The sequence below is a fragment of the Bubalus kerabau genome, chromosome 7 (genome assembly GCF_029407905.1).
Source record: "Bubalus kerabau isolate K-KA32 ecotype Philippines breed swamp buffalo chromosome 7, PCC_UOA_SB_1v2, whole genome shotgun sequence".
Classification (NCBI taxonomy): Eukaryota; Metazoa; Chordata; class Mammalia; order Artiodactyla; family Bovidae; genus Bubalus; species Bubalus kerabau.
In genome coordinates this window covers 72,061,167-72,084,276 of record NC_073630.1, presented here as the reverse complement: position 1 = coordinate 72,084,276, position 23,110 = coordinate 72,061,167, and the positions used below count along the sequence as shown (strand labels likewise).

Sequence of the window (23,110 nt, the reverse complement as noted above, 5' to 3'; positions counted from 1 at the left end):
TTACAACAACATCCCAGCAGCCTACTTGCTAATATTCTCCTCTTTCCTGTGTCTCCTGCAAATACTCACACATTTAGCATCCTGAAACATATATCGTTCATATTCAGAGACCTTTAGTGACTCGCAAATAAACAGATGTCAAGACTAGAATTTGTTCACAGGTGTCCCCAAACTTCCACAACCTGTCCTCCTTTTCCGACTTGATCCTGCCTGCATTGCCAGATCTGACTCACCTGCTCCTTCTGGTTTCCCTGACAACTCCAAGCCCAGCTGTCTCTTCTCCCATGAACTCCACAGCATGTATTGTCTGTACTATTGATTTTGGCATCGGAGCATACAGAATACGTTACTGCATTGCTAACTATTTTGTGTATGCAAACATGGGATTAATGTTAAAGCCTAAAGAGCTTAAAAAATGCTTATTCAATAAATTAATTTTCTCAAAGCTCTCAAAAATATGAAAGTTGGGCAGTAAGCATTTCTACTTCTTCCTTTTGTGTTCATGATATACCAAATAATCACCTACAATGTCATTCCAACTTAGTCAGAGGTTCTCAAATTTTTTGGTCTCCAGTTCTCTTTATACTCTTCAAAATGACTGATAATCCCAAAGAGAACAAGCTGTGGGTTTGTAGGGGGAAATTAAGAGAAATTAAGTCTGAAGGAATCTCTGGTATCTGAAATTATTAGACGTACTCATTTCAGTAAAATATCACTGAGTGCCTTGATGTTGTTGTTCAGTCGCCAAGTTGTGTCTGACTCTTTGCGACCCCATGGACCACAGCATGCCAGGCCTTCCTGTCCTTTACCAACTCCTGGAGTTTACTCAAACTCAAGTCCATCGAGTCGGTGATGCCATCCAGCCATCTCATCCTCTGTCGTCCCCTTCTCCTCCTGCCTTCAATCTTTCCCAGCATCAGGGTCTTTTCACATGAGTCAGTTCTTCACATCAGGTGGCCAATGTATTGGAGTTTCAGCTTCAGCATCAGTCCTTCCAATGAACACCCAGGAGTGATCTCCTTCAGAATGGACTGGTTGGATCTCCTTGCAGTCCAAGGGACTCTCAAGAGCCTTCTCCAACACCACAGTTCAAAAGCATCAATTCTTTGGCACTCAGCTTTCTTCACAGTCCAACTCTCACATCCATACATGACCACTAGAAAAACCATAGCCTTGACTAGACGGACCTTTGTTGGCAAAGTAATGTCTCTGCTTTTGAATATGCTATCTAGGTCGGTCATAACTTTCCTTCCAAGGAGCAAGCATCTTTTAATTTCATGGCTGCAGTCACCATCTGCAGTGATTTTGGAGCCCCCCAAAGTAAAGTCTGTCACTATTTCCACTGCTTCCCCCATCTATTTCCCATGAAGTGATTGGACCAGATGCCACGATCTTAGTTTTCTGAATGTTGAATTTTAAGCCAACTTTTTCACTCTCCTCTTTCACTTTCAACAAGAGGCTCTTTAGTTCTCCGCTTTCTGCCATAAGGGTTGTGTCATCTGCATATCTGAGGTTATTGATACTTCTCCTGGCAATCTTGATTCCAGCCTGTGCTTCATCCAACCCAGCATTTCTCATGATGTACTCTGCATAGAAGTTAAATAAGCAGGGTGACAATATACAGCCTTGACATACTCCTTTCCCTATTTGGAACCAGTCTGTTGTCCTATGTCCAGTTCTAATTAGGCCAGAACACGAGTGGGTAGCCTTTCCCTTCTCCAGGGGATCTTCCCAACCCTGAAATCGAACCCAGGTCTCCCACATTGCAGGTGGATTCTTTACCAGCTGAGCCAGATGGGAAGACAGAAAACCATACCTTTGACTACATGGACCTTTGTCAGTGAAGTGATGTCTCTGCTTTTTAATATGCTGTCTAGGTTTGTCATAGCTTTTCTTCCAAGGAGCAAGCATCTTTTAATTTCCTGGCTACTGTCACCACAGTGACTTTGGAGCCCAAGAAAATAAAATCTGTTACTGTTTCCACTTTTTCCCCATCTATTTAACATGAAGTGATGGGAGCAGATCCCTTGATCTTGGTTTTTTGAATGCTGAATTTTAAGCCAGCTTTTTCAGTCTTCTCTTTAACCCTCATCAAGAGACTCTTTATTTCCTCTTTGCTTTCTGCCATTAGAGTGGCATCATCTGCATCTCTGAGGTTGTTGATATTTTCCCCGGCAATATCAGCAGCACAATGGTTGCTTTATGGTAACTTAGTGTAGCCAGTGGGCTTCCCTTGGCTCCGCCTGTCAATGCAAGAGACTCAGGTTTGATCCCTGGGTCGGGAAGATCCCCTGGAGAAATGGCAATTTTTTGGAAATGGCAGTCCATTCTAGTATTCTTGCCTGGGCAGTCTCATGAACAGAGGAGACTGTTCTGGGCTATAGTTCACAGGATCTCAAAAGCTCTGGACACGACTCAGCAACTAAACAACAAATGTTAATCAGTACAGTTCCTTCATGGTAGCCTAACCTATACACTAGTGAATGAATTGTAAAAATAAAAACTTTTTATGGCAAAAAGTATCACAGTCATATTCATATCCTTTTTAAAAAGCCAGTGATATGGGATGATCAGCTGATAACCTGTTTCTCCAGTTATGATACAGATAGACTGTACATAATTCTTTAAAAACAAGGTTATAAAGCAGTAAAGAAATTATTATTAATTTTATATTGACTATTACCTTATGTATCTACATGTTTTATACATTCACAGCAAATCTTTTTTCTTAAATTTTTTCAGTATTTCATCTGCAAATTTTTTTTTTTTTTTGCAAATTTTTTTAAATTGTTGAAAATCTCCAAAATTTTTTCCTGTACATTTATTGAAAAAAATCCACATATAAGTGGATCCATGCTGTTCAAAACCATTTTGTTCAAGGGTCATCTGCACATTCATGAGAGAAGAAGAGTAAAAAAAGAAAATAACATCATAGTGGGTTTCTTTTGAAAATGATTTTCACCCTCCAGACACTTGAAGGATTTCAAAGAACCTCTCAATGGTTTCCCAGCCCATACTTTGAAAACTGCTGGTCTAGGATAATACTAACTTTAGCCAACTAGAGTGATAAGTAAAGTGTATTAGCCTCTCTAAATTCTTTTCATATAAATGAAATATATATATGATTAAGCAGATCTTTATAAATCATTAATAAAAACAGTTTGACTATAGAGTGTGTCTGTCAGCTCTCCTCCAAAATGAGCTGGCTGTTCACTCGACTGATGGTAGGACTATTCAAAGCAAATAGTGGAAGTCTGTTATCAGACTGTTATCTACAACCCTTAGTACAGTCGTGTCCCCACTTGGAGCCTGCAACTCAACATGTGTGTGCATGCATGCTAAGTCACTTCAGTTGTGTCCAACTCTTTGCAACCCTTTGGACTATAGCCCACCAGGCTCTGTCCATGGGGATTCTCCAGACAAGAATACTAGATAGAGTGGGTTGCCATGCCCTCCTCCAGAGGATCTTTCCAACCCAGGGATCAAACCATGTCTCCTGCATTGGCAGATGGGTTCTTTACCACTAGCTTCACCTAGGAAGCTCCAGTGCAACGTGACTTGAGGATTATTAGTAGAAAATATATCACTAACCAATTTAGCTTTCTTTCCTTATGAATTTGCACCTAACAAATAAGGCATCCAAAATAGAGGGTATAGCTGCTCCATTGTGTTTTATTTTGCTTTTAGCAAAGTTCCAATGGTCCTGTGAAGAAGTCCATGCGTGAAAAGGCTGTTGAGAGAAGGAATGTCAATAAAGAACACAACAGTAACTTTAAAGCTGGCTATATTCCAATCGATGAAGATCGCCTCCATAAAACGGGACTGAGAGGGAGAAAGGGCAATTTAGCCATCTGTGTGATTATCCTCCTGTTTATCCTGGCTGTCATCAATTTAATTGTGAGTATTTAGCACAGAGTATTCTTTTCTTAATTAGCATGAAGAATTTTTCTTCTGTTTTTAGTGAAATCATGGTAAAGAATCTGCCTGCAGTGTGGGAGACCCAGGTTCAGTCAGTCCCTCAGTTGGGAAGATCCCCTAGAGAAGGAAATGGCAACCCACTCCAGTATTCTTGCCTGGAGAGTTCCATGGACAGAGGAGCCTGGCAGTCTACAGTCCATGGGGTTGCCAAGAGTCAGACACGACTGAGCGACTAACACTTTCTTACCTCGTTTTTTTTGGCATTTAGCTTTACTGTACTTTGCCTGTACTGCATTTTTTACAGATTGAAGGTTTGTGGCAGCCTTGTCCCAGGCAAGCCTGTTAGTGCCAGGCATGGCAGCATGCTCACTTTTTCCAGCAGAGTCTGCTCACTTCAGTCTCCTTGTCACAGTTCAGGAATTTTCACTATATCTCAGAGTTTTTCTCCTTATTATATTTCTTGAAACTCCAGTACTTTGGCCACCTCATGCGAAGAGTTGACTCATTGGAAAAGACCCTGATGCTGGGAGGGATTGGGGGCAGGAGGAGAAGGGGACGACAGAGGATGAGATGGTTGGATGGCATCACTGACTCGATGGATGTGAGTCTCAGTGAACTCTGGGAGTTGGTGATGGACAGGGAGGCCTGGCGTGCTGCGATTCATGGGGTCACAAAGAGTCGGACACGACTGAGCGACTGATCTGATCTGATCTGATCTGATGGTGATCTCTGACCAGTGATCTTTAATATTACCATTGTAATTGTGTGGGGTTCCCACTATCCACATCCATAAGAGATGGTGAATTTAATTAATAAATGTTGTATGCATTCTGATTGCTCCATCCACTAGCCCTTCCCCCCTTTCACTCTTTCTCTCTCTCTACTTGAAGTGAAGTGAAGTGAAGTGAAATCACTCGGTCATGTCTGACTCCTGTAAGGCTCCTCTGTCCATGGGATTTTCCAGGCAAGAGTACTGGAGTGGGTTGCCATTTCCTTCTCCAGGGGATCTTCCCAACCCAGGGATCTAACCTGGGTCTCCTGCATTGCAGGCAGACTCCTTACTGGCTGAGCCATTCCCTAAGAGGCCATTCCCATGGCCTCTTAAGTGTTCAAGTGAAAGGAGGAGTTGCAAGTATCTCTCAGTTTAAATCAAAAGTTAGATATGATTAAGCTTAGTGAGGAAGGTACATGACAAGCTGAGATCATCTGAAAGCTAGGTCTCTTATGCCAAACACTTAGACAAGTTGTGAATGCAAAGAAAAGCTTCTTAAATGAAGGTCCTACTCTAGGGAATTCCTTGGTGGTTCAGTGGTTAGGATTTGACACTTTGACTGCCAAAGTGCCCAGTTCAACCCCTGGTTGAGAAATTAAGATCTCACAAGCTTTGCAGCACAACAACAACAAAAAACTTAATTCCTATTCTAGAGAACACATGAATGATAAGAAAACAAAATAGTTTTATTGCTGTTACAGAAAAAGCTTTACTTGTCTAGATGGAAGATCAAACCAGCCACAAAATTCCCTTAAGTCAAAGCCAAATCCAGAGTAACCAACACCCTTCAATTCTATGAAGGCTGAGAGAGGTAAGGAAGCTGCAGAAGTTTGAAGCTAATGGAGGTTGGTTCATGGCGTTTAAGAAAAAAGGTTCTCCATAACATAAAAGTACAAGGTGAAATAACCTGGGCTGATATAGAAGCTGCAACAAGTTATCCAGAAGACCTGGCTAAGATCATTACTGAAGGTGACTTCACTAAATGACAGATTATCAATGCAGACAAAACAGCCTTATATTGGAAGAAGATGCCATCTAGGACTTGTAGCTAGAGAGAAGCCAGTGCCTGGCTTCAAAGCTTCAGAGGACATGCTGATTCTCTTGTTGGGGGCTGAGACAGCCAGTGACTTTAAGTTGCATCCAGCACTTATTTGCCATTTGGAAAATCCTAGGGCCCTAAGAATTATGCTAAATCTTCTGTGTCTGGGCTCTGTAAGTGGAACAACCAAGTCTGGATAACTGCACACTTGTTTACAACATAATTTACTGAATATTTTAAGCCCACTGTTGAGATTTGCTGCTCAGAAAAAAGAAAAGTTTCTTTCAAAATGTTACTGCTCATTGATGATGGATCAGTCACCTAAGAGCTCTGATAGAGATGCACGACGTTGTTTGTGGTATAGATGTAGTGTTGTTTTCATGCCTGGTAACACAACATCCAGTCTGCAGCCCACCCATCAAGCAATAATTTTGACTTCCAGGTCTTATTAAGAAGTATATTTTTTATTAAAAAAAAAAGAAATACGTTTTTTAAGGTAATACCTACCATAGATAGTGACTCCTCTGATGGATCTGAGCAAAGTAAGTTGAAAAGCCTTTGGAAAGAATTCATTATTCCAGATACCATTAAGAACAATGGGGGTTTATGGGAAGAGGTCAAAATATCAATGTACACAGGAGTTTGAAAGAAGTTGATTGCAGTCCTTATGGTTGACTTTGAGGGGTTCAAGACTTCAGTGGATCAAGTAACTATAGATGTGATAGAAATATCAAGATAATTAGAAGTAGAGCCTGAAGATGTGATAAATTGCTACCATCCCCCTGATAAAGGATAAGGAGTTGCTTCTTATGGATGAGCAAAGAAAGTGTTTTCTTGAGATGAAATCTCCTCCTGAGGGATATGCTATGAAGATTATGGACATGACAATAAAGGATTTAGACTGTTACATAAATTTAGTTGATAAAGCAGTGGCAGGTCCTGCACAGAGATGCCTCAAAGCCTTGTTAAGAATGTTTGGATCTCCGTGAAGCCCTACTGTACCCACATTTACCTGGAGATTTGGGTAGGCATGGCTTCATGATTTATAAAATCAGGAGTGCTGATAAAAGAGGTAAAGCCTTGTAAGCTTCCAGTCCTGCACCTGCTCGTGGTCATTATTAACCAGCTTTACTTGAGTGGGACGTAGGTCTGACTGTGTTGTGGGAACACAGGAGGTTGTGTATGCTTGTAGCAGTGCTGCTGCTCTCGGGCATGAATAAATGTGCCTGTGAGGACCTCTCCCCCGCCACACACACACACACACACACACACAATAAAAGCAGTAGCAGGATTTGAGAGGATTGGCTCCAATTTTGAAAGAAGTCATACTGTAGGTAAAATGCTATCAGCTATGTGTACTACAGAAAAGTCATGAAAGGAAGAGTCAGTGCAGCAAACTTCATTATCATCTTATTTTTAAAAATTGCCACAGCCACCCCAGCCCTTCAGCAACCACCACCCCGATCCGTCAGCAGCCATGAATGTCAAGGCAAGACCCTCCACTAGCAAAGAGTTTATACTCACTAAGGGCTCAGGTGATAGCATTTTTTAGAAAAAAAGTATTTTTTAATTAAGGTATGTACATTTTTTTTTTTTTTGGCCTAACCTTATGGCTTGCATGGAGAAGGCAGTGGCACCCCACTCCAGTACTTTTGCCTGGAAAATCCCATGGACGGAGGAGCCTGGTAGGCTGCAGTCCATGGAGTCGCTAAGGGTCGGATACGACCGAGCGACTTCACTTCACTTTTCACTTTCATGCATTGGAGAAGGAAATGGCAACCCACTCCAGTGTTATTGCCTGGAGAATCCTGGGGACGGGGGAGCCTGGTGAGCTGCCATCTCTAGGGTCACACAGAGTCAGACACGACTGGAGGAACTTAGCAGCAGCAGCAGCATGGCTTGCAGGATCTTAGTTCCCTGACTAGAGATCAAACTCAGATCCTCAGCAGTGAGAGTGCTGGGTCCTAACCACTGGACCACCAGGTGTACCAACAGGATTCCCTGAAAGTTGTTTTTTTAGACGTAATGTTGCATGCTTAGTAGACTACAGTATGCTGCTGCCGCCAAGTCGCTTCAGTCATGTCCGACTCTGTGCGACCCCACGGACTGCAGCCTACCAGGCTTCTCCGTCCCTGGGATTCTCCAGGCAAGAACACTTGAGTGGGTTTCCATTTCCTTCTCCAATGCATGAAAGTGGAAAGTGAAAGTGAAGTCGCTCAGTCGTGTCCGACTCTTAGCCACCCCATGGACTGCAGCCTACCAGGCTCCTCCATCCATGGGATATTCTGGGCAACAGTATTGGAGTGGGGTGCCATTGCCTTCTCCTAGACTACAGTATAGTATAACCTTAAGTTTTGTATGCACTTGAAAGCCAAAAAAGTTTGTGTGACTTGCTTTATTACAATATTCACTTTATTGCTATTATCTGGAACCAAACCCACAATATCTATGAAGTATGCCTGTATATGTTTTATCTCTTACTGAATTTTAATGAATATTTTCTTTATGAAAACCTAGTGTGCTAATATTGCCATCGTCAATTTAAAAAGTAGTCACAACCTAAAAGTTGAGAATTAAGGTTTTATTATGTGGGTATTTTTAGAATTTCAAACCTTTAGGACTTCCGACCCGGTAGACAGCATATCAGCTGACCCTGAGAGAACTGCTCTGAGGAGGTTAGGGGACGAGCCAGGTTATATAGAAGTTTTGCAACAAAGGGCAGGTAGTCTGAACATCAAAAGATTATAGTTAATTAAAGGAAGCCAGATATCCCAGGTTAAAGAATTTATCACTTTTCTGTGCATGGGAAGATGCAAGAATCTGAGTTTACTGGAATCATTGCTTTCATATGCATCTCAGCTATCTGGGGCCAGTGTCCTGTGTATTTCACATCCTGAGTGTCCCTGGGGCTCATAATAGGGATTGATTGCAGTCTGATGGCTGGTATTCTCCATCCTAAGTGTCCTTGCTGCTGCTAAGTCATGTCTGACTCTGTGTGACCCCATAGACGGCAGCCCACCAGGCTCCCCCGTCCCCGGGATTCTCCAGGCAAGAACACTGGAGTGGGTTGCCATTTCCTTCTCCAATGCATGAGAGTGAAAAGTGAAAGTGAAGTCGCTCAGTCGTGTCTGACTCTTCGCGACCCCATCAACTGTAGCCTATCAGGCTCCTCCATCCATGGGATTTTCCAGGCAAGAGTACTGGAGTGGGGTGCCATCGCCTTCTCCTAAGTGTCCTTAGGGCTCATTAACTCACATTGAAGGGCTGCAATTGCTGATGGCTGTGACATCCTTGTATACTGATACTGCAGGAAATACTTCATTCCTCACCGTGTACTAATTTTACTTAGAAAAAAATGTTTATAGACTCTTTCCTTTAAACAACTTAACTTTTAAAACATTAGCATCAACTCAACAGAAGAGACCTTTCTGAAGATGATTTTATTGCCTTCATCTCTCCTAAAAATACACTCCTTCATGTTTTCTTTCAAGTTTTCCCAAATTTACTTTTGCCTCCTCAGCTTAAAAATAGTGAACCTTGGATGTGGTAAAAGGTTACCTTTTGCAGTCCTAAATCTTTATAGTTGAAGAATGAAAGGACCTGAGGTAGACTAGTTTACACCAAGGTATGAGGAGTTGGTGTATTACTTTTCCAAAGATAATTGCTTTCTTAAAGAAGGAGGCTTTTTAATAAATATTTATTCATTTATTTGGCTGTGTCAGGTCTCAGTTGTGGCACATGGGTTTAGTTGCCCCACGACATGTGGGATCTTGGTTCCTTGACCAGGGATCGAACTCATGTCCCCTGCATTGGCAAGGCACATTCTTAACCACTGGACCACCAGGAAAGTCTCTTAAAGAAGAAGACTCTTAACCCAAGGTTGAAACTATCTGAGAGTTAAATGTGAAACCCTCTGGCATGTGTGTGGACAGACATTTTCAGAGAGTGATTATTGGTATCCCTAACACCGATCATGAACATGGATGCAGCAGTTCTAAAGGGATTCTGTTTACTGTATTCTTTACTTCTAATACTCTTAAGTCAGTCCTTGTATTTTATGTACATCCAAAACATTTGTGTCTAATTGTTCACTTAAATTGAAAAGAGCTGAAACTATAAGTAGCTTTACTAGGAGCACATGTTCTGAATTTATTTTATTGAAAAGTTATGGTTAAGATAGCGAAAAAAAAAAAAGACATTTTTCATCCACTTCTGCCCTAAAAAGTTCAACCTAAGGTTACAATGTCAAGAAGCAGAAATATCTTGGAAGAAGGCGGGAGGCAATCAGAATTCTAAATCATAATATTTGAAGACAAAAAGGAGGATGAGGAATGGCAACTTATCAAGGAAGAGAAACTGCATGTTGGGGAGGGGTTGCAGAGGGCATTGGTGGAAGTGCCTTGCAGAATCCTGAAAAACCTCAGGAAGTGGAAGTACAAGTTCCTTGAAAAGCAGGAGTGAGAGGGGAACCGAAAACAGAGAGCTGCTTTGAAAAATCCGTAGAAGGAGCCATGCGATCCCCAGCCCTGCTCCCCTTCCAGTCAGTAGTCACGGAGCTGCCCCTCCTCACCCTGCGCTGAACCAGACAGGATTCTTTCTGCCTGAGGGTAGGCATGGGTTTCCACAGGAAAGCAGGGGAGTGCTGCACCCTGAGTCTTGAGGCTCCCTTATCCTCATCCCCCACCTCCAGCTCCCTGCACCAGGCTTACATTCTCTGGGCAGGAGCTGAAGATGCTGACACTTGGCAGGTCCCATGAAAAAGCTACCTAAATCCCCCTACTGTGAAGCCTGTCAGTTACTAGCCCCACCCCACACAGAGACCTTTCCATGAACTTTTTATAACCACTGTGTTAAATATGAACACAGAGTCACAGGGATCAGTAAATTTTTATGGAAAGCTCCCAGAATTGAGACATTATTGAGACCAAAAGCACCCAAACCATGGAGAAAGTAGGAATTCAGGGAAATAGAGAAAATGTAGCAAATGACAGTAAACTTAGATGTCCGTCAGCAGACGAATGGATAAAGAGGTTGTGTACATATACACAATATCAGGGCTTCCCTGATAGCTCTGTTTGTAAAGAATCTGCCTGTAATGCAGGAGACCCCAGTTTGATTCCTGGGTTGGGAAGATCCACTGGAAAAGGGATAGGCTGCCCACTCCAGTATTCTTGGGCTTCCCTTGTGGCTCAGCTGGTAAAGAATCCACCTGCAATGTGGGAGACCCCAGTTTGATTCCTGGGTTGGGAAGATCCCCTGGAGAAGGGAAAGGCTACCCACTCCTGTATTCTGGCATGGAGAATTCCATGGACTCTATAGTCCATGGGGTCACAAAGAGTCGGACACAACTGAGTGACTTTCATTTACTTACTTATACATGATGGAATATTACTCAGCTATAAAATGGAGCACATTTGAGTCAGTTCTAATGAGGTGGATGAAACTGGAGCCTATTATACAGAGCAAAGTACTTCAGAAAGAGAAATATCAATACTGTATATTAACACATATGTATGGAATTTAGAAAGACAGTAAGGATGATCCTATATGCAAGGCAGCAAAAGAGACACAGAAGTAAAGAACAGGCTTTTGGACTCTGGGAGAAGGTGAGGGTGGGATGATTTGAGAGAGTAGCATTGAAACATGTATATTACCATATGTGAAATAGATGACCAGTGCAGGTTCGCTGCATGAAACAGGGCACTCAAAGCCAGAGGCATGGGGTCGGGAGGGAGGTGAGTGGGGGATTCAGGATGGGGGGACACGTGCACCCGTGGCTGATTCATGTCGATGTATGGCACAAACCATAATATTGCAAACTAATTTTTTAAAAAGATAAAAACACTAAAATCATTATCTTCAGAGAAGTAAGAGGATATTGCGTCTATTAAACAAGGATACCATGCCATTAAAAAGCAATTAAAGAATATGGAAAAACTCATAGAAATATACACACATGGGTGGGTAGATGAATGGATAGATAGGTAGGTAGATAGATAACATAGATATTGGAAGAAAAAAGAAACTTCCACGAAATTCAACAAAATTAATCCATAAACATGCTGTTAATAGGAGTTTTAGAAAGAGAAAAGAACACACTAGGGAGAATGTTATCAAATAAATCAAGAAAATTTGAAAACTACCATTCCAGGTCCATGTGTGTGTGTTAAGTCGCTTCAGTCGTATCTGACTCTGCAACCCTAGGGACCGTAGCCTGCCAGGCTCCTCTGTCCATGGGATTCTCCAGACAACAGTACTGGAATGGGTTGCTATTTCCTACTTCAGGGGATTTTCCCCGCCCAGAGATGGAACCAGCATCTCTCAAGTCTCCTGCATTGGTAGGCAGGTACTTTACCACTAGCACCAGCTGGGAAGCCCATTCTGGGTCCAGCATATGCCTAAAAAAGACTCACACCAAAGCTATCACTGTTAAATTTAAGAAGACCAGGAATAAAGAGAAGATCCTAAAATCTTCCAGAGAATTTTTTTTAAAAAGATTACGTGTAAAGAACACAAAATCAGAGTGGCATCAGACCTTTCAAAAGCAGTGCTGGAAACTAGCAGGCAGGAAAGCAAGGGCTTTCACATTTCAGACAGAAAATAATTTCGAATCTAGGAATGTGTGTCAAGCTAAACTATCAATCAAATGTGAAAGATTATAGAGACATTTTCTTAGCCGTGCTCAAAAAATATTTACTTTCCATACATTCTTCCTAAGGAAGCCACAGGAGACTGCTTTACCGAAAGAAGGTGCTAAACCAAGAAGGTTGAAGACAAGGATACAGGAAACTGGGTATCCCACACTGGAGAAAGAACAAGGAAGCTGCAGCATGAAAGTGAAGGGAAGGCTCAGGGTAACAGCTGTGAGGCAGACCCAGAGGGCAAGAACAGACTAGAGGCCGAAGATGAGGGTTCCAGAAAGAGTTCTGGGAGAGGAAAACAGAACTAATACATTTTCTGGGAGGTTTGGACTTTTAGAACATTTTATTGAGAGACATTTTATAGAAATGTTGGAGAGTTTGAAAAGACTTAGTCTGATATTCAGAGAAATTAAGCAAATGAGGGAAAGACAAGTATTAAACTCGGAAAGACACAAAGCCCAAGAAAAGAACTGCCATCATAGTACAGTGTTTGGCTTAGTGTGAATAATATTTATTTTGTCATAATGGCTGAGAATACTGAACATGGATGTAACGTGGACTGGAGTTAGGGGAGAAGAAATATAAATGAGCTAAAATTCTCATCTGCTAAAATAGATTAATAGATAACAATCTAAAATTGATCAGTAAAGACATAACACACACCTTATTTAGAAATATGGAGAGAAGTTCTAGACAAAAATAGCTAAAATTGCTTAAAGTGGATAAGATACAGAGGGGGATAAAAGAAACTGCTTCCTTTTTTTTAACTTTTAGTTATTTGTATATAATACCTTGATTAAAAGAAAATTGGTTTTGTTTGTAAGTGGAAACCCAGTTTATGTGTTTGTGTCACTGATGAAACCATTTAGGAAGTTTAATCCTTTGGCAGCTGCCTTTTCTGTTTGCTTTCAAGTTGCGTTAAGAATGTATGCTGCCTATCAACAGTGGGTTTGATTGCTGTTTTAGATAACACTTGTTATCTGGGCTGTGATTCGCATTGGACCCAATGGCTGTGACAGCATGGAGTTTCATGACAGTGGTCTGCTTCGATTTAAACAAGTATCTGACATGGGAGTTATACATCCTCTTTATAAGAGCACAGTAGGAGGAAGGCGAAATGAAAATTTAGTCATCACTGGCAACAATCAGCCTGTAAGTAACCATATTATTTGAGAAACATTAGTGAAAAATTCTTTGTAAAAACCTCAAGTTGATTGTTTGAAATGGATATTTTCCTTTAGAGAAAATTCATAATTATATTTGATAATATTGGCCTTGTAATCTATTAATATTCAGTACTTTCTTAATATTCTAGGTTTTGTTTATGGTAACATTTTCTGGGATAGATACAATTACTGTGAGAATGCATACTCTTTTCTCCTCCATATGAAGAAACCATTTTATAAAGCACCTTCGGCCCACCCTCGCCTTCCCCCACTGTGTCCAATACTACATTGTAAAGCAGTTATCCTCCAGTTAAAAGTAAATTTTAAAAATCATCACCTTCCCAGGTTAGAATAACCTCTACTCTCTGGGTGTCTGGTAGGGAATACGTCCATCTAGTCAGTGGCAACCCCTGCCGAATGGCTAATATAACTGACCAGAACCTGAAGGAAGCATCCTTACTGGCCCTGCCCATCTTAGCTCTGGTCCCTGTGCTCGGCAACCATCTGTTTTTTGCCAAGCATTACAGCACATAAGCCTGTAAGCCCTCATTTGAAAGAACTCTTCTCCCAAGTGGGTGGAGGGAGTCAGAGAGAGGCAGTGAAAATTACTTGAAGCTAAAAGTCTGTTATTGTAGAGTTTTTGATAATGCTCTTGATGAATTTTGGATGCAGCCTTTTTCAAAAACATATTCATGATGAAGTGTTTTTCTGAAGATTGTTTTTCAGCAAGGGACAACAAAGCTCAGTGTGGAAAAGAACAAAACTTCTATTACAAGTGACATTGGCATGCAGTTTTTCGACCCAAGGACTCAAAATATCTTATTCAGCACAGACTATGAAACTCATGAGTTTCATTTGCCAAGTGGAGTGAAAAGTCTGAATGTTCAGAAAGCATCTACTGAAAGGGTATGGTTTATTTTCTTTGCTTTATTAATGGAAGAGAATTACTATCTAGAGTTACAAAGTGTGTATGGGGGGGAGGCAGTTTTACTGATACAGTGCTGTGAAAGAATTAAGTCCAAAATAGTGGAAAAGATTAGTTCTACATTTGTCATCAACTGGTTTGTATGATCATTATCAAATCATCTCTCTTTACATCTATAAAATATGAATGAAAACACTTGCCTTTCATATTTTTTCATTGAAACTTCTACTCTTCTATCTCTAATAACAATTCTCACTTTAATTTAGAAATTCTTCATCACTAGTTTTTTTTTTTTAATTTTCAGATTACTAGCAATGCTACTAGTGACTTAAATATAAAAGTTGATGGGCGTGCTATTGTCCGTGGAAATGAAGGCGTATTCATTATGGGCAAAACCATTGAATTCCACATGGGTGGTAATATGGAGTTAAAAGCTGTGAGTATTTTTTGAATTTAAGTGAATTGCTAGGTTCTTGGGTACATAAACTCATGTTTGGAAAGTATAGTTATGAAAAATGATAGTGTATTTGTATTTTTTTGACATGGAAAGATGTTCACAATAGATTATAAAGTGGAAGTAAGTTGTAAAACAATGTGTGAAATACCTCGTTTTTATTTTTCAGATTATATTTATGTTTATAAAAACCTGGAAGGTTATGCCAAAATGTCAACAGTGGTTAGTTATGGGCAGCAGGGTAACAGATGATTTTTATTTTATTTCCGCTTGCCTGTTTTTTCTAAAAAAAATTTTTTTTGCATAATGATGCCTGTATTATTTTAAAAGGCAAGCAAACAAAAAAAAACCTTCTTAAAGAATTTCAAAATAACTATCCATGACCTGAAGTTGATGGGGTTTTTTCAGTTAAAGATATTTCATATCCCTTCTTGGGTTTTGTATCTAGTGATATAAAAATCAGTTCAGTTCAGTTCAGTCACTCAGTCGTGTCCGACTCTTTGCAACCCCATGAATCGCAGCACGCCAGGCCTCCCTGTCCATCACCATCTCCCGGAGTTCACTCAAACTCACGTCCATCAAGTCGGTGATGCCATGCAGCCATCTCATCCTCTGTCGTCGCCTTTTCCTCCTGCCCCCAATCCCTCCCAGCATCAGAGTCTTTTCCGGTGAGTCAACTCTTCGCATGAGGTGGCCAAAGTACTGGAGTTTCAGCTTTAGCATCATTCCTTCCAAAGAACACCCAGGACTAATCTCCTTTAGAATGGACTGGTTGGATCTCCTTGCAGTCAAAGGGACTCTCAAGAGTCTTCTCCACACCACAGTTCAAAAGCATCAATTCTTCGGCTCTCAGCCTTCTTCACAGTCCAACTCTCACATCCATACATGACCAGTGGAAAAACCATAGCCTTGACTAAACGGACCTTTGTTGGCAAAGTAATGTGTCTGCTTTTCAATATGCTATCTAGGTTGGTCATAACTTTTCTTCCAAGAAGTAGGCGTCTTTTAAATTCATGGCTGCAGTCACCATCTGCAGTGATTTTGGAGCCCAAAAAGATAAAGTCTGACACTGTTTCCACTGTTTTTCCATCTATTTCCCGTGAAGTGATGGGACCGGATGCCATGATCTTCATTTTCTGAATGTTGAGCTTTAAGCCAACTTTTTCACTCTCCTCTTTCACTTTCATCAGAGGCTTTTTAGTTCCTCTTACTTTCTGCCATAAGAGTGGTGTCATCTGCATATCTGGGGTTATTGATATTTCTCCCGGCAGTCTTGACTCCAGCTTGTGCTATACTTCCATTAAAAAAACTGATTTACAAATTTAAAGAAAGTGAAATTACATGACCACAAGATGGCAGCATTGGAACAAAATTTGAAAATTCCATATACTATCTCAATTTCATGTACTATCTCTGAAAGAGAATGGAATACCAGACCACCTGACCTGCCTCCTGAGAAATCTGTATGCAGGTCAGGAAGCAACATTTAGAACTGGACTTGGAACAACAGACTGGTTCCAAATAGGAAAAGGAGTACGTCGAGGCTGTATATTGTCACCCTGCTTATTTAACTTATACACAGAGTACATCATGAGAAACGCTGGGCTAGATAAAGCACAAGCTGGAATCAAGATTGCCGGGAGAAATAACAATAACCTCAGATATGCAGATAACACTACCCTATGGAAGAAAGCAAAGAAGAACTAAATCTTGATGAAAGTGAAAGAAGAGAGTGAAAAAGTTGGCTTAAAACTCAACATTCAGAAAACTAAAATCATGGCATCCGGTCCTATCACTTCATAGCAAGTAGATGGGGAAACAGTGCAAACAGTGGCAGACTTTATTTTGGGGGCTTCAAAATCACTGCAGATGGTGACTGCAGCCATGAAATTAAAAGACACTTGCTCCTTGGAAGGAAAGTTATGACCAGCCTAGACAGCATATTAAAAACCAGAGACATTACTTTACCAACAAAGGTCCGTCTAGTCAAGGCTATGGTTTTCCCAGTAGTCATGTATAGATGTGAGAGTTGGACTGTGAAGACAGCTGAGCACCGAAGAATTGATGCCTTTGAACTGTGGTGTTGGAGAAGATTCTTGAGAGTCCCTTTGACTGCAAGGAGGTCCAACCAGTTCATCCTAAAGGAAATCAGCCCTGAATATTCATTGGAAGGACTGATGTTGAAGCTGAAACTCTAATACTTTGGTCACCTGATGTGAAGAACTGACTCATTTGAAAAGACCCTGATGCTGGGAAAGATTGAAGGCAGGAGGAGGAGGGGACGACAGAGGATGAGATGGTTGGAGGGCATCACTGACTCTATGGACATGAGTTTGAATAAGCTCCGGGAGTTGGTGATGGACAGGGAGGCCTGGCATGCTGCAGTCCATGGGGTCACAAAGAGTTGGACACGATTGAGCAGCTGAACAACAACAACATCACTAACATAGTCAATTAACCATTTCCATCACTTCATAATGAACTTTCTTTCATTGCTTTAAGCACCCTCTATAAGCTGATGACTCTCACCTTTGGAACTTCTTCTTTCTCCCCTGAACTAAGATTCATATATCCAACTGCCTTCCCACCTGTCCACTTCAGTGTCTAATAGGCATCTCAAACGCAGCACGTCTAAAAGTCTGCATATCCTGCCTCCCTCCCCAAACATGTATTTCTCTCAGTGTTCCCATCTTGTTAAATGGTGCCCATTGGTTCATCAGCAGAGCCTTCGGGCTCTACCTTCAGAAGATATACAGAGCCTGGCTGATGCTCGCCACCTCCTCCACCTCCACCACCATGGTGCAGACCACCGTCATTTCCTGCCTGCACTGGCGAAACAGCCTCCTCTTTCACTCCTGTATGCAGTTCTCTATAAAAACAGCCATAGAAATCCTTTTTAAAAGATCATGTCACTTCTCTATTCAGAACCCTTCAAATGTCTTCCCACGTGATTGGGAATAAAATCCAAAGTCCATTCCCTGGCCCCATGTGTCTGGCCCCTGGTTATTTCTGTGACTCACCTTCTCCTACAGCCACACCGGCCTCCTGTCTGTTCCTGGAACACAAGTCCCATGTGCATATTGTTCTTTCCTTTGCCCTGTCACCCACATGCCCTGCTCCCTCATGTCACCCAGTTTCCATCAGACTGTGACCTTATCAGAGGCCTTCCCTGACCTTCCTCGGTAACGTAGAACCCCACCTGGTCACTCTCTCTCTGCTTATCCTGACTTGCTCTTCTCAGATGATGTTCGTTTTACCTCTTAAGATGTTTATTGTCTGCCCCTCCCCAGTAAAACATCAATGTATGAGGACTTGAACTTTGCTGGTCTGTTGACTGCTATGTACTCAACACCAAGAATAGTGTCTGACACATAGGAGACATTTAAAAATAATCATTGAATGAAGGAAAAGAAGAAAAGGGAAGAAGGGAGAGAGAGGAGTTCCAAAAAAGAAAGAGTCTGCAATACAGTAGTGCTCCTGGGACAGTGGGCTGGAAGAAGAGAACTTCCAGGCAGTCTTCTTTGAGTATCTACTCTTCAAAATTATATGGCTTGAAACATCATTTATGGTGTTTCCAAAAATAATTGGAAATTAAGATTACTTTTCTCTAAGAGAAAAACGTTTTCTAGTTTTTCTGTTCATTGTCAGAAACATATCAATCAGAAACTTGGTCAAAACTCTCTTGCTGCTGCTGCTAAGTCGCTTCAGTCGTGTCCGACTCTGTGCGACCCCATAGATGGCAGCCCACCAGGCTCCCCCGTCCCTGGGATTCTCCAGGCAAGAACACTGGAGTGGGTTGCCATTTCCTTCTCCAATGCATGAAAGTGAAAAGTGAAAGTGAAGTCGCTCAGTCGTGTCCGACTCTTGGCGACCCCATGGATTGCAGCCTAACAGGCTCCTCCATCTATGGGATTTTCCAGGCAAGAGTACTGGAGTGGGGTGCCATTGCCTTCTCCAAAACTCTCTTAAGTAGTAGCAAATGAAAATGATCTGAGACTTGATCAGTGTCAGTCTTATGTGCACTTAGGAATTTTGATATAATTTTTAGCTAACTGAGAAATAAATGTGTGTTAAGTGTATAAATACACCTTATGAACAGTTACTAAGAGGTCACTAGTCGAATTTCGATTGGTTTGGGAATTTTGTTGTTGTTGTTATTTTGCTCATGACTTTATCTTACCACCTTCTATTCTTGCTCATATTCCAGTGAGTTTATTATTTTTGTTCTGTCCCTTCTTGTGGGTGTAAATAAACCGTATGATTTTTCTCCTGATAGGAAAACAGCATCATCCTGAATGGAACTGTGATGGTAAGCACGACTCGCCTCCCAAGTTCTTCCAGCGGAGACCAGTTTGGTGGTGATGACTGGGTGCGTTACAAACTCTGTATGTGCGCTGACGGAACGCTCTTCAGAGTGCAGGTGACGGGTCAGAACATGGGCTGCCAGACCTCAGACAACCCCTGTGGAGACCTGTACTAGAAGAACCCAAGAGCACATCAATAGATTCATATTGTGACTTGACTTTTTATTTTTTTAAGACTAGGCATGCATATCATGTTTTTACAGAGTTTGTGATAACTCATAATTATTTTATCTGCAGTGCACTGCTGCATCTATTATGTAGTCTCCATGTTTAAAATAGTCTCAGAGAGCCTAAATTCTAATACATTTCATTGAGTTGCACTGATCTTCAATTTACAGTTCTCTAAAATTATTGAGAGAAGTGAATATAATCAAAATTAATCTTTAAAGAAGTATTCTTAAAATGCCACTGTTCCTGTCTAAAGGATAAAGGGATGAAGCAACTGTTTAGACTCACTATAAGTAACTTTTGGTAACTAATGGGGACAGACCCACTTACGATACTTAAAGGTACACCATCAATAAATACTACATGTTCTGTCTTTTGGCTTCTAAGAGGAAAGACAGATTTTTAGTGCATTACTTTCAACTATATTCTCGCATACAAGTGAGGTCACTAAAGAGCTTCACATATGGAAGATAGTAAGGAACTAAAGGTCCGTCTCGTCACAGCTACGGTTTTTCCAGTAGTCATGTATGGATGTGAGAGTTGGGCTATAAAGTTGAGTGCTGAAGAATTGATGCTTTTGAACTGTGGTGTTGGAGAAGACTCTTGAGAGTCCCTTGAACTGCAAGGAGATCCAATCAGTCCATCCTAAAGGAGATCAGTCCTGGGTGTACATTGGAAGGACTGATGTTAAAGCTGAAACTCCAATACTTTGGCCACCTGATGCGAAGAGCTGACTCATTTGAAAAGACCCTGATGCTGGGAAAGATTGAAGGCGGGAGGAGAAGGGGACGACAGAGGATGAGATGGATGGAGGGCATCACCGAATCAACGGACATGAGTTTGAGTAAACTCTGGGAATTGGTGATGGACAGGGAGGCCTGGCGTGCTGCAGTCCATGGGGTCACAAAGAGTTGGACACAACTGAGTGACTGAACTGAACTGAACTGATGGTTCCTTAGATTTGCACTAGGAAGAAAATACTCTAAGAGAATGTTCACTCATTAAATATTGATTTACTCGTTAAAATACTGTGTTCGCAATGTGGTAGAAATGAAATGAAAGCACCATCTCAGCTTTAACTAGTAAATGATGATAGCTTCACTTACTGAGCATCTTACACTTCTAGGCATTGTCCTAAGCATTGCGCATGTAATGTCTAGTTCTCACTACAGACTATAAGCAGATGGTATCCCAGTTGACCCATTTAGGAAACTGAGGATTAGAGAAGTTAAGAAACTTGCCTGAGGAAAGAACAGATTGGGATTGGAATTCAGATGTGATTCAAACCTGGGTGGACCTGTTTCTAAATACCACATTCTTTTTATCACTATCTGTACTGAATTTTTAGGTATTTAAAACTCTAGAAAAGATGAACAGAGGCTAATTCAGACCTACCTATGCAGATAAGAATCAAAACAGTTGTGCTACTCTAGATAAAAGAAAATCAATCTCATGTCAAATAACTGACCAGTCAATATCAGATTTCAAAGTTTCTTAAGCCAGTTCCAAAATATTATACTATAGAGAGGTCATAGTTGTGGGTTACCCCCATTCCCCATCTGGGGTGCCTGACTGGGTAAAGGGGTTGCCAAGATATGTATACCTCAGCCTTTGGGGTGGCACATCGGGAGACAGGAAGGTCATGTCCCAGGCGAGCCCCGCTGGCCAGAGATGGCTGGTGAGTTTACCCCAGCGAGCCAGACAGATATTAACCTTTTTAATATGTGCCAAACCTTGAGAAGAGTCAGGAAGCACTGGACTAAAGGGCACTAATGCAGGAAGTAATACAAGTAATTTTTATGTCAGATGAGAATTGATCTTTGCTTCTAACATCAGCACCCATTGTAATGATTTACAACCCTCAAGGCTGTTGATTTTTAATGTGTTTCATATTTAACTTAAAAGGAATTCTGGTATTATTAACACACATGCAACATCAGGAAGAGAGACTTCAAAGTAGTGTGCCGTAAAGTAGGCAGCAGAGATAAACCATAATCCCCATTTTGCATTTAAATATAACAATACTCTGTCCTTGACACTTTGAACTATATAGATGAGAAAATCAATACAAAAAATAATTTGCATTCAGTATTGTCACAGTCTGTCTGATAGAAAAACCAAACCACAAAACAGTAGAGACTGACTTGCCTATTACTGAGTACAGTTTTTAAGCGAAGAAAAAAAGAGAGGAAGTGAAATTTATGACCTGTGGGTATTGTTAGTTGTAGTGATATTCAAAACCCATATGAATATATTCAGTTTCACTTAATATCTGAATGATAGTCAGAAAAAATCCATTGGAATTTTCATTCAGCTGCTCAGTATATTTGTAAATTTTACATTCATTACATGTCTGCTTTATTTAGATTTGCTTTGCAGTTTTGTTTAGATAAATATTTTTACAAAAACCACAAAACACTATGTTACAAAGTATTATTTATTGAATGTAATTCATGAAACAATCTATTTTTACTTCTCTGAGAAATAACTTGTTTTTGATACATTTCCATAAAGTGCTTTGGACATGAGAGAATATTTTGATGTTTTTATAGAACTGATTGTTAAGGTAACAGGTATAGTATTTTAGGACACTTTACAGGTAGCTTTTGCTTCTTCATCGAAACATAGACCTGGAAAATTCCCTGGGAAGCAGAACAAGAACAAACCATCCATTTTATGTAACAGTAAAGCCTCAGCTACTCATTCTCACCATCAGATGGTATTTTTCTATAAACTGAATTCTTAACTTTGCCTCTTCTGCTGATTCCTCCCCTCCATCAAGCACTGATACGACAGGCAACAGACTTAGGGTGAGTAGAGGACAAAGACAGGATCCCAGGAAAATGGGGCAGACCCACAAGTGTTTAAATAACTACGCTCCTTTAGAGGTAGATGACAGTGACAAGGGGGACAAATGAAAGTAAGGTACTTTAGAGGCTGTGTAATGGGCAGGTAGGAAGAATGCAAACAGCACACAGTAGGGACTGTCTATGTGTTGTCCGTAATATCTAAAAATATACTTGTGTTCTTTTTGCATTATGAAAAAAACAAATGGTGTTTGATAGTTTTGAATGAACAGTGAAAGTTCTACCTAGTTTTGAGTGAGTTCTTTAAAAGAATGAGGATGTTACGGTGCTAAACTTGACAAAAAAAGAGACCATTGAAATGCTGATAATTTTAGTAACCTTTTTTCAAAGCATTGAGGGGGCAAAGATTACAAATTATGCCATATAAAAATAAACATATAAATCTGTTTTGAGTTACTAATTTGACTTTCGGTTGATTCAGTTTGTAATAACTATTAATGACCTCTGTTTACAATAAAGATTCTATAAAACTGTTTGCTGCTGATTGTTTAATTGTTAAAATATTGGCAGGTTTCTACTCACTCCTATAAACATGAAATAGCTTGAGAATTGGGCACCCCCAGTATTTATGTCATCTCTCTGGAATCCTAGAGCTCAGAGTGAGAAGTTGTACAGTCCCAGTCTGGAAGGTCCTGTCCTCTGCACTGCGGAAGGCCTCTCTCTCTGGTGGCTTTTCCCAACATCCCAGGGGAATGTGCACTACACCTTCTGTTCTCTCTGCAAGAGGCCAGAGCTTAGATAAGAAGGGGTTAAAGGTTTGCCAGAGGGCAAGCTCCAGGGCCAATGGGTGGAGCCT

General features: G+C 40.9%; 1 protein-coding gene and 1 pseudogene across 1 annotated transcript in view; both read left to right on the top strand.

Moving 5' to 3' along the window:
• The window catches only part of SGCB (sarcoglycan beta), a 28,224-nt gene extending 5,434 nt beyond the window's left edge, over positions 1–22,790 (top strand). The window contains exons 2-6 of the mRNA XM_055588539.1: positions 3,688–3,897; positions 13,337–13,522; positions 14,251–14,442; positions 14,766–14,897; positions 19,192–22,790. Coding sequence (XP_055444514.1) covers positions 3,688–3,897; positions 13,337–13,522; positions 14,251–14,442; positions 14,766–14,897; positions 19,192–19,395 — 924 coding nt within the window. The 3' untranslated portion in view covers positions 19,396–22,790. The remainder of the gene's footprint in view (positions 1–3,687; positions 3,898–13,336; positions 13,523–14,250; positions 14,443–14,765; positions 14,898–19,191) is intronic.
• LOC129657852 (ATP synthase subunit ATP5MJ, mitochondrial-like) lies at positions 3,910–7,254 on the top strand (annotated as a pseudogene).
• Positions 22,791–23,110: the final 320 nt, after the last annotated feature.